This window comes from Passer domesticus, chromosome 1, assembly GCF_036417665.1.
Source record: "Passer domesticus isolate bPasDom1 chromosome 1, bPasDom1.hap1, whole genome shotgun sequence".
Taxonomy (NCBI): domain Eukaryota; kingdom Metazoa; phylum Chordata; class Aves; order Passeriformes; family Passeridae; genus Passer; species Passer domesticus.
In genome coordinates this window covers 38,271,254-38,283,355 of record NC_087474.1, presented here as the reverse complement: position 1 = coordinate 38,283,355, position 12,102 = coordinate 38,271,254, and the positions used below count along the sequence as shown (strand labels likewise).

The 12,102-nt window shown below is 37.9% G+C and overlaps 1 protein-coding gene across 4 annotated transcripts in view; it reads left to right on the top strand.

Annotated features, from left to right (window-relative positions):
* TOP2B (DNA topoisomerase II beta) overlaps positions 1-12,102 on the top strand; it is a 60,269-nt gene that overhangs the window by 26,789 nt on the left and 21,378 nt on the right. For all 4 annotated transcript variants that reach the window (XM_064414694.1, XM_064414700.1, XM_064414690.1 and 1 more), the window contains exons 9-16: positions 2,041-2,142; positions 2,225-2,362; positions 4,009-4,147; positions 7,321-7,478; positions 8,203-8,328; positions 9,000-9,110; positions 9,192-9,297; positions 9,487-9,596. In XM_064414694.1, the coding sequence (XP_064270764.1) occupies positions 2,041-2,142; positions 2,225-2,362; positions 4,009-4,147; positions 7,321-7,478; positions 8,203-8,328; positions 9,000-9,110; positions 9,192-9,297; positions 9,487-9,596 (990 nt within the window). The remainder of the gene's footprint in view (positions 1-2,040; positions 2,143-2,224; positions 2,363-4,008; positions 4,148-7,320; positions 7,479-8,202; positions 8,329-8,999; positions 9,111-9,191; positions 9,298-9,486; positions 9,597-12,102) is intronic.

The following is a 12,102-nucleotide window of genomic DNA, read 5'->3' as shown; positions in this document are numbered from 1 at the left end:
TCCCAACCTGCTAAAATTTGCCGGAGCAAGAAGTTCAGGATTATTCTAGATTTCAGACTTATTTTCATAAAATAAATATAATTTTTAAAATGCAGAAGAAAATGGGATTAAAATTGTAAAACTAATTAAATGAAAACTTCAAATATATAGTTAGCTTCTGAATTTTTCTACCATATAAACCATCTATCTGTCCATAGAGTTTAGATGTAGCTTACCTCCAAATCAATGGAAACTGTTGGTTATGGGAAGAATAGAACAGTGTATAGGAGGCAGTCAAAGTTTCATTTTTAAGATTTTTGTTAGCACTTAATTAGATACCTTTGCATCCTGAAGTTTGCAAGACGGGGATTCCATCATTACTTTCTGGTAAAGGAAGGTTATGCACTTCTAGCTCTCTTTCCCCTTAATTAAAAAGTTATAACAGTCTTTGGCAGCCCTCTAGATTCAGAGGGTATTTTTGCCTTTGTGTCTTGTATGGAATTGTTCTGACTGGGGCAGTTCCAGGCTGTTCTGGTCCATTTGCCACCTGCTGGTGAGATGGTTGGGAAGGTCCCAACTCTGAGCTCCGAACATCTCTCACTCACAGCTGCATGCTTTAGAATGGAGTCAGGAACAGGGAACTGCTGTAATAACTAGTATCTCCTAAGAATAGGAATGCTATAATAACTGGTAAATTGTTAGTTTTCTTGATATGTCAGATGCTACTTCTAGCAAAATTTTAAAATTGCTAAAGATTTAAATGCAAAAATATATTGAGATGTTCCCATAAGCATAAGTTTTCAGTAATGTGATGAGTAAAAGAAATGCATTTCAAGATTGCCATTCAAGTGTGGAATGATTTTGAAACATGTAATTTGATATTTGCTGGTAATAGCTTTTCTTTACAGTTTGGAAATGGATTTCTTTTTCTTTAAAGTGGCAGGATATTGATAGATCAGCCTTCCATTGAACTCTCCCTCTACTGAAACTCTGTCATCCATATGTGGATAAAAACAGTTGTGTTTTAATTTTGGCAGCTTTTGGGGTTTGGATGTGGGTTTTTTGGTTGGCTGTTTTTTTTAGAAGAAATGCCATGAGAAAAGACTTTGCATGGTGCTTGTAATGGTTTGTGTTGCTGTTTTAGTAGGTGACTCTAGGAACTGAGAGAAACCATAGATGGTTTGGTTATGACTAATAATATTTACTAGCTTAACCATTTTGGTTTTATCTACTATCTTTTTTTTTTTTTCTTAAATTTAAATCTCTGCTTTCTGCTTGAAGCTGAGAACAGCTGCTATCCCATCAAACTTCTTTACATTTTCAGTCTTTTCACAAGCATATTCTGCCTTAAAATGTAGAAACCTAACTTTTGGGGTTTGATTGCTAGTTGTTTTCCTCTTTTTGGCTGTTCTTTATTCTTGGTTTTGTGTTCTCTTATTTCTTATCTATCCTGTACTTCCTCATATCTGTCAAGAACTTTTTTTCCCTCCTCAGTTCTGTTTTAAATACAGCTTTAAAGAGCGACGGTTTTTCTGTTTGTTACTTCATGATGAACTTCTCCATAGACATGTTTTGTCTGCCCTAATGTAGACTGTTCTGAACAGGAACCAGTATTTAGTCTGTATTTTTGTAAGGTGCTAACTGATGTAAAGCAAAGGTGATTGTGTAAAATATGGAATGTTAAGTTAGGTATGTTTTCATTTTATGGCTTATACCTGCATCACTCCACTTTTCATTACAAGATTTTAGTCAAAGTTATATGAACCTCCTATGACAGTCACTAGAATTTAACATTTTATTAATATTCTGGCTTTTTTGTCTGCAAATTTAAAGGAAGGTATTTGAGTAATCAAATCAATTAACTTTTGTCATCCTCACTTGAGTGAAGACTGAATAACCTGGAAAAAACAGATTTTTCTATCTTATGATGCAACTCATGTGCACGGATTTCTGTACCAATATATGACTACAGGAATTTTTTAAATACAGCTAAAAACTGTTAGGAAATTTAATGGTAATTTTGTTTATTATTTTGTTTTTTTTTCCTCTTCCCTCATTCAGGGTGGTAGGCATGTTGACTACGTGGTGGATCAGGTTGTGGGCAAACTGATAGAAGTGGTGAAAAAGAAGAACAAAGCTGGAGTTTCAGTCAAACCATTTCAGGCAAGTAACTTTATGCAAAAAATATTGAAAAAGAGAAATGTGAGAATTTTGTTGAGTAAATTGGTTTCTGTGTTTTAAACAGGTGAAGAACCATATATGGGTTTTCGTTAATTGCTTGATTGAAAACCCATCATTTGATTCCCAGACAAAGGAAAACATGACCTTGCAGCCTAAAAGTTTTGGGTCCAAGTGCCAGCTATCTGAGAAATTTTTTAAAGCAGTAAGTAAATATCTTTTTTTTTTTTTTTTTTTTTTTTTTTTTTTTTTTTTTTTTTTTTTTTTTTGTTTGTGAAGTGGTAATTGACACACTGGACCAAGTGTATGTCTGCTGTATAGCAGAAGATTAGTTATAGTCCATTGTGCTACTGCAGTGACTTTTGCATACTTGGGAGGTAGGGTGAAGGAATGTGTGTTAATTCTCTGGTCTTAATATTGGATGCAGTGGCTGTATTTTGATTGTTGCCCTGGATTTAAAATTCACCTGATCAACTTGTTTGTTGGAGATTCTGGCATTTACGTTGGCAAATGAAATGGATTAGACTCTTAAAATCTAAACGAGGTCCTTGATCAATGTTTTTTGTGTTAAAATGTTTTTCTGAAATTGAGAATATTGTCTGCCTTACTCTTTGGTATCACTTCTATTGTGTTTCATTGGAGTGAAAACAGAGGGAGAGGATATTTCACATTTACTTGTTTGTCCAGTAATCAAGGAAATGCTAAATTGTGCCTGTAGTATTCAAAGTGATCATTATTGTCAGGAAGTAAATTTAAAATTTTTTCTGTAGATGGGCTAAGAATTGCTGTTCTAAATGAATGTATTTGTAGAAACATATCAGAGGGTTTTTTCCTCTACTACATTTTCATACAATGAAGGAAAAGTAGAATTCTATTAGCTCATTTTACTAAGAAACTCATTTTCTAAGTAAAAATGAGGGTTTTTTTACTTAGAACTCATTTTACTAAGTCCTATTTAATGCCTGAAATGAAACTCCAGTAGTGGGGAGAGCAGTGCCATTGCTGATACTCCTGGCATCAGAACTTTGCTGATTGTATAGTGGTTTATTCTTCTAATTTTGTGTTATGGGTGACATTCCTATAGAATTTAGAGGGAAAATAAATAACACAACAGTCTTGTATAACAAAATGTGAAGAATAAACACATGTTGTATTACCATCAGCAGGTTTGATTTATAGTGTTTTTAATATTCCCAGAAGTAAACATTGATTTCCAGATCCATTAAATGTGCAGCGCAATCTCAACAATGAATGCTGTATTATGGGGGATAATTAAAAGCCAAAGCTCATAGTATTTTGCTCCATTTGTGTTTTCTTTTGATGTGAAACAAAACCTAAAGCAGTTTTAGTTTAGAAAATATATTCTGTGCTATTTTTGCTGCAGATGTGTTTCTAAAATTGATATCAGATTCTCAAGTGCTTGGTAGAAAGCTTATTCTCAAATAGTTTTGATTGTCTTTCAGCCATTTTCAGTCATTTCCAAAGAAAATTTAAATGGTCATAAACATCCCATAAGGCTGCTTTTTACTGTCAAAATCCAGGAAACAAATGCTTAGTACCTAAAACATCTCAGTACATCTACAGCGTAAGACATCCTCTTGTTAGGTCTCCTTTGCTCTTTCCATCAGTTATAGAAGTGGTGGAAAAGGAAACTTTTTGTGTTGTGTTTTAGTTGTATGTGCATAAAGTGCTAAATACTAAGGTGTGTGTTAATCCCTTGACCTTTCATAGGTTCAATTTTTAAAATTTAGAGGACCTAGAAACTGTGTAAATGATTTAAAACTGAGACATAAGAATCTGCTATCTGAAGCTTTATTTTTCTCATCCACAATTCTGATTTGTTGCTTGTAGGCCTCTAACTGTGGTATCATAGAGAGTATTTTGAATTGGGTCAAATTTAAGGCACAAACTCAACTGAACAAAAAATGTTCTTCAGTGAAACACAGTAAAATCAAGGGCATTCCAAAACTGGATGATGCTAATGATGCTGGTAAGAACACTTACTTTTAAATTCTTTACTGTTTCATAAATTCTTCACAGACATGCTAATTTGAAACCTGACTTTTATTTCTCACCCTTATGCATTTTTTAATAAAAATCTTTCTGGTTTTCTAAACTTTCTAGAGCTAGAATTGAAACGTGATGGTGAGGTTGGTGTCAGGAATGCTGTCCTCTTTAGGGTAGAGAATTAATGACACTGAACAAAAGTGGCAGTCTGGCTTGGTATTGGAAGAGTGTGTATCTTTTAAGGGTGGTTTCCTGCTGAATGGTGTTACCAATATTCCATTGTGGAGCTGACTGGTCTTCTTGAGCTTTCTAATGTAGAAAGATCAGAATCTTTGTAGGGTCAGAAGGTATAGGAAGTAAATCACATAGTGTGCAGACCTGAGGGAACGGCTGAAGAGACTTATTTCATGAGACTTTAAATGCCATTAGGTTCCTGTTTGGGAATATAGGGCAAGCTGACAATCTCTGCTGGCTTACTTCCTTAGCACAGATAAGGGCTCAGGATCAGCTGGCAGTCTTTGTGCCAATAGCAATGGGAGGGGAGCTGTTATTGAATGATTTGAGGGGCAAACATGGCTAAAGAGCTCGAAATGTTGCCAGTCTGTCTTATTGTTTGCTGGTTTTTAATACATCCTCACATTAAACAAAGGTAGGGAAGTTGCAGTGGAATATGTGGGTTGGCTGAGTAGGTAAAAGCATGGAACACTAAGAAAGAGGCTTGGTTTTGGTTGGGTTTTTTGGTTGGTTTGGGGTTTTTTTTTTTGCTCCAACGTTCAAGCCAAAGATCACTTGATGAGATGATGGTTCTGTTTAATTTTCCTCCCTTTCTTTTAGATTCCTTGGTTATTAATTTTTTAATTGAGTTTTCTTCAGTATTTAATTGCTTTTTAATTTATTCAGATGTCATATTTTGCCTCAAGTTGATAATCGCATCTACTCTAATATTTTGCCTGTGGAATTTTCACTCCTCATTCAGATATATGTTCCTGATACTTTTCTTGCCAATAAGATTGAGTGCTTGAAGAAATTATGTATTTTCATGGATATCAAGCCTAGTGCTCCTAATTCATATACTGAATGACTTTGGACACACTTTTTTGGTAGTTTCTTTAGCTTTGCTTTGGAGATCAGGCTTCAATATCACTTCTTACTCTTTTTTTTCTGGCTGGGGGTGAGGGGAAGGGAGAATCTGTAACAAGGGAGCTAATAAAATGTTCTATTGGTTTTCATCCTGAAAGTTCCTCAAGTAAAAAGGCATATAGGGATTCATTTGGGCTGAACACTCATGCCTAAAGGTTTGCATGACTTGAATGCCTGTTACCCAGGTATTTCTCTGATGCCTAATTATTGTTTAATGTTGAGGGAACTCTGCATCTCCTGAGGAGGCTTAGCCAGGTATTGGTTTGTTGAAGATATGGAACATACTGGATTTCTGACACTGAAGACATTGCACATTCAGGGTGGACACCTAGGAAGAGCAGCAGGGAGAGAGAACAGTCTCTGGCCACAAACCCTTCTGACTCCAGTTATTCCTGTGGTTTTTAGATTTCTGTCTTTACTTCAGGAGTGAATTTGAAGCTGAGGTCCAGCATTCACAGGTTTCTGGTGTGCCTGGTACCCTGAATGTTTTAATCATTGCCCATTAATGCTAAAGTATAGGAGAGATGTGTATCTGTAGAGTGGTGCATGTGCTGCAGGTTTCCTCCCCCTCCTCTGTAAAGAAAGGGTCCTGTACCTGGTCATTCTTGCTATCTTGAACAGCTGTACATAGCTCTGTGGCTCGTTGAGGGAGAAGAGGTAGAAATCAAAACAAAAATTAAGAATATTGGATTGTAAGGGAGCAGCTAGATTACTAAATCAGGTGAAACATAAAAGCATGTTTTGAGCCTGTCAGTTCATGTAGTTTTGTCTTGGAGTTCTTTAGAGCTGTGCTCAGGAAAATACCTGGCATATTGAATTTCCATGAAATTAATTGCTACTGATTGCATCCATTCCAGAAGAAGATAAACCTGGATGACATTCACGTGTGTTTTCTGCAGTTCATTTATGAAAAATATTGGCTTTTATATATTCTAAAACAGCAGACTGATGTTTTTCTAGGTATTTGGAGTCTACCTTGCTGGTAGGTAGTCACTGCCAGTGTGAAAAACTGCCTTAGATTATTAAGCCACATGTCTTGATTCAGAAAACTAAAGGTGCTGAATGTAAGTTCTGTGTAATGGGAGGTATGGGGTGGTCTTTATCTACCAGGTAAGGGCAAATTACAGCACACATTTTAAATACCACTATATTCAACACTACCTTATTAGCAGTAGGTGAGACTCAACCAGCTTGAAGTTTTTTTTTGGCGTCTTTCCTTCCATAAGACTTGATAAAATAGCAAAGCTACTTAATGAGCATTTGCACTGTAGCAGAAGGGTGGGTTCCTTTTTTCAGCCTGCTTGTTATTTAGAACATCTATTCCACTGCTACACTTGCAATAGGCAGAACATAAATGTCATTCCAGTTTTGAGCACGCAGGCATCAAAATGCTGTGTGTCTTGTAGAATCCAAATTACTCTGTTAGTAAAGATTTGTTTTTCTGTTTGAGAAATGTGTGAGCTATAAGAAGTGCAAATGTTCTCATCGTTTGAGCTTTTCTCACAATTTTTTGTACAGTTGTCTGGCTTTAGGTGATAGACAATTAAAAGGGAAGACCACAAAAATGTGATTTAACAATTTACTATTTAAAATATACTGTGAGGAAAGTGAAAATGCAAAATGGGAAATAAGTCCTGTGTGTAACTTAGACATGCATAATGTATGTTTATAAGAAATTTGCAGCTAGCAAACTGAAATGGTGAAGGTAGAGATGCAATCTGTCTTTTTTTGTGCAGATGTGTGGGAACCATTATATAAGATGTGCCACCACTGCATGCCATTTTGCCTATTCTGCTCCTTGTCCATGGCAATCCGTAGTGTGCTGCTAAGGGCAAGGACTCATTGCTGTGGAGTTTTGGTGATATGGAAAGCCATCCCTAAGAGAAATTCAGCCTATTTAAATTAACTGATGAGAGGGAATTACCTGCAGAGTAGAAAGAATTCAACTGTATTTCTTTTATTTGAGTTACACTTTCTGGTTTTTTTACCTTCCTTCTACTTCTTCCTGGCCTGCAGGTGGCAAACATTCCTTGGACTGCACGTTGATATTAACAGAAGGAGACTCAGCCAAATCTTTAGCTGTCTCTGGCCTAGGTGTTATTGGTAGAGACAGATACGGAGTCTTCCCACTCAGGGGCAAAATTCTCAATGTCCGAGAAGCTTCTCACAAACAGGTGTGTGCTTTTGTCCTTTCCTTTTTGCTGACAAATGGATGTCCACCTGTTAATTCTTGATTTCTAGATTTGCATCTTTATATTTTAATTTCTGATTTTTTTCATGCAAGTTTTGTGACTGAGATTTCATAAAGTACCAGCTATTTTGAGGCCTGGGATAAGCCTGTAAATAATACTTCACTGTAGCAGTGCAGTACTGGGGTGATAAGGCTAATTTGTTCACAAGTGGAAGGAAATCTTGCTATGACTCATATTCACGTTTCACATGAGTACTTAAAGCCCCTAAAACTTTGTATTCTCTCCATTGCCATGTGATTTCATAGACTCACAACATGAGTCAGCAGCCAGCAGCATTACCCCATCATATTGCTCCTGCTGCCATTCATAATTTGTCTGTAATACGAGGTGTGCTGCAGATGCCCATAAAAACAGTGGGAAAAAAAGGCAGCTTTGTGAGATGACTTTTTGTTACACATTCAGTTTTCTCCCAGCTTTCCTGATCCAAAGTGTTATGGCTGTAGAGGAGAAAGAATGGTGCAGTCTTGGAAATTTGACTGTACAGAAGAAATCATTACAAGTGCAAAGGTTGGGAAAGGCTGGTGGGAATAAAAAGCTTATGGAGTTGAGGTCAGGGTGCATTGAAAGAATAGCTATAAATCAAGATTGGGGTGTTTCTGAACCTCTGCTTTTTACACTGGCTGCAAAAATAACTTTTTTTGTACAGATTATGGAAAATGCAGAAATCAACAACATCATCAAAATAGTTGGATTACAGTACAAGAAAAGTTATGAAGATCCAGAATCTCTGAAAAGCTTGAGATATGGAAAAATTATGATCATGACAGATCAGGTAAGTGTGAAATTCGCAGGTTTTAATCTACAGCGCTTCTTACAATGTGTTTTGCTGCAATTTCGTAGGTTCTGAGGTTTCTTTAAGGGATTAATTTATCTGTGGTGTTGTGGTTGCTGTGAATGTATAGCTGAACTTTGCTGCAGAAAATAGCAAGAAGCCAAAGTAATAATAAACACATGCTATTGATAATTCAAAAATATGTTGAAAGTAAGAACAAAAGTAGACAGTAAATGACGTGGTATTGCTAGCAAGTTAAATAGAAACAAGAATGTAGGCAATTATTTTTGGATAATCTGATGATTGAACTATCAAGCATGTTACGACCAAGGAGAACTATGGCCAGGTTTGGCTTTTTTCCACAAAAATTCAACTCTGTGGTGTCTGGGAGAGCTGTCTAGCTCTCAGCAAAAACATGCCATGGGAAGAGAAACCTTGAACAACAACCAGGTACTTGGCTTGGAAGAGCTTTTTCATAGCTCAGGGACAGTGACCTTCACAGGTGGTTATTTCACACCCGGGTCCAGTTTGGAATCCAAATTAAAACCACCTGTTCCTTTCTGTGCTTTCTGTCATCAGATGTTGTGTTGATGTATTCAGGCCAGTGAGTGGGTTTTTTGGTTTGGGGAACCTCATACAAGACTGCTTCATGTTTTCATGTTCTGATTCAGGATCAGGATGGATCTCACATAAAGGGCTTGTTGATCAATTTTATTCATCACAATTGGCCATCACTGTTGAAACATGGTTTCCTTGAGGAATTCATCACCCCTATTGTGAAGGTATGGGTTCTGTTATTGAGATTTTACAGATTATTTACATCACAACAGAAATGTTGATTTTGTTTGTTTGTTTTTTCAAAGGCAAGCAAAAATAAGCAAGAACTTTCATTCTATAGTATTCCTGAATTTGATGAGTGGAAAAAGCATATGGAAAATCATAAAGCATGGAAGATAAAATACTACAAAGGTTTGTTCAAAACCAAATATATGAACCCTCTGAATAAATAATAATAAATGGGTGCTGTGAAGTTTTATTATAGCTTTTCGTGATAATATCTTACCTAATGATTTTATAATATTTCCAGGAAAATAAAAGGGATAAAATAATAAAACTTAAATTTTGAGTATTGAATAACTGTCTCTTTTTATTGTACAGGATTGGGTACCAGCACTGCTAAAGAAGCAAAGGAATATTTTGCAGACATGGAAAGACATCGGATCTTGTTTCGATACGCTGGGCCTGAGGATGATGCTGCCATTACACTGGTAAGAACTCAGAAAAGGGCTTCTGTATGATATGCTTGATTTTTAATTTGGTGCTGAAAATAGCACACGAGGAAGTCCTGACAGGGCTTGTTTTGGTTTTGGGTTGGTTTTTTTTTAATACCTGAGTGTAGCAGTTTCGGAAACTGGGTGGAAACACCGATTAAGTGTAGTGGTTTTGGTTTGCCAATCGTTTGTTTCCTGGCCAAGGCACCAATTAATGAAGTGGGCCAAATGCCAGTGCACCCACTAGAATTATTTACTCATTTTCTGCTGCAAGATAAGGCTTAGGAAGAGAGCAAAGCAGGCTAAAACTTTTAAAGGGTATAAAGAAAACTTTATTAACAGAATGAAAAGAAAAATAAGAAGAAAATCAGAATAAACCTTCAGAACACTTCTCCTAACCCACACCCTCTTTTCTTTCCCACTAACAACATAAAGAGACAAAACTTGGGACTTTCAGTCAGTTTACCACCTCTAAAATAGTCTTTCTTCAGTTCTCTTAGGGAGAGGAGTCTCTCTTGCCATGCCATGGAGACTTCTCCACAAGAAATAGTTCTCTCGTGGCTTCAGTGTCACAGTGAATCAGGAGCCACCCAGAAATCTGCAATTGTGAAGTCCCTCCCACGTTTTGATAGTTTTTTCCCATAACTACCACCATGGGTCATTTCAGCTTATTGGGGTACAATTTTAAGGATGAGTTGTTCTAGTATAGAAACAAAAGTTCTCTTCTGTTATCTCTGAGAACAGAGGTTTCCTTCTTCTATCCCTGGGCCAAGGTTTCTCATCTCTCTCAGTTCAAGCTTTTCACTGAATCACAGCCACTGCAACATCTGCTTGTTTCAACACTGGTGCTTCTGCTCACAGCTGTAGTTAGAATGCTGCATCCCCCCAGTTCATTCCATGAACTACAGGGAAAAAACAAAGTCTAATATATCAATTATATCTTCACCATAGCCTTACAAGAGAATTTCAGCTCAAAACTAAGGCATTTCCTCAATCTCCTCCCGTCTAGAATTTGACTCCTTCTTCACTGACCTCAGTGTCCCATGATGTTTTCTTTGCATGTCTTCACCCTTTCCTTTTTCTTGATTCAGGAGAGAATTGGTGTTCGTAGGTTCATTTTTTCTCAAGCTTTATCAGTTGAAGCAGTTTTTATAGAGTTCTGCAGTGCTGAAAGGTTGATCTCATCCATGCTCTGCATCAGAGAAATCACTTGTTGTTCCCCTCTGTTGGTCGTGTGCTCTCTGCTGACACCGCGCGAGTCGCGCTGGCTGACGGTGCCACCCCGCACCTTCTCTTCATGTGGGGCACCAGAAAAACAAAAAAAGGACAGCTGCTGCTGCTGCTTTTGTCCTTCTGTCCACATGGCTGGCTAAAAGCAGCTAAGCAGACAAAGTTCATTGTGAGCCGTGCCGAGATAGCTGTGGCTGCACTGATTTTGGCCAAACAATCCCGGCCACGTGGCCGCTCCCGGCCTCGGTGCTGGCTGTGGGGCCACTCCCGACGCTGCTCCCGGCTGCATGGTTGCTCCCGTTGGTGGGATGGCCCCCATCACCATGGCCTGGTGGTGCTGCTGGAATAAAAAAACAAATGGACTGGCGGGCTCCACCAGTTGGGCCCCAGTGGGGTTTCCCAGGAAGAGGCCAGCACCACAGGCCTGGCCCCGCCAGGCCGCGAGGGCCACACAGGGCCGGGCCGGGCAGTGCCCGTTACCTGTGCAAAGGTTGGAAGCAAGAGGGCTCTCCCCAGGCCTTGTTCATTTTTAGATGTGAATGTCGCAGAGGTGTGTTCAGCTTTGTTGAGTGGTTTAACACAGTGTCAGTATTCAAAACTAGCCAGCTGGTTGGTGACGCCAGGCCAGAAGGAAGCTGCCAAGGATCCCACAGGGAGCCACTTCTGCAGCTCGTGGACTCCCTCCCCAACTAAAAACTAAACTATGTTAAACCACAGCACTGAAAAAATACTGTGGGCGGAGGAAGAATCTTTTGGAAAATGCTTTAAATTCTGGAATAAGCTTGATCCACACCACAAAATGAGCTCTACCTTCTGCTTTTAGATTTGGTGGTTTTGTGTGGTGCGAATATCAAGAAACGTCACAGTCAAAATTGCTTTTAAAGACAGAACATAAAAGAAAGTACTTTCAGGGGTTTTTATCTTTTTGGGCAATAGAGCCCAAAAAAATTATGTTTTGTGTCTACTTAGATGTCTGTATTGTGTTTCTGAGCAAGTAAGATCAGATAAGTATTGTTTATTCATTGAAGATTTGTCAGTGTGTCATATGCACATGCTCTACTTATTTGAATTTGAAGTTTTGTAAATAGTTGTGTGTAGGAAAATACTTGAGTTTTGAAGAAAGCTTGTGGAAGGACAAAGTATGAAGTGCCTGGAACGAAGCTGTTTTCTCAAGAAATATTTCAACTTCTGTCTGCTTCAATTTGCTATTTTAATTGTAGGTGACATTAGCAAGAAAAAAGGGTAGGAGAGAAAAAAAGGAAAATACCTATCT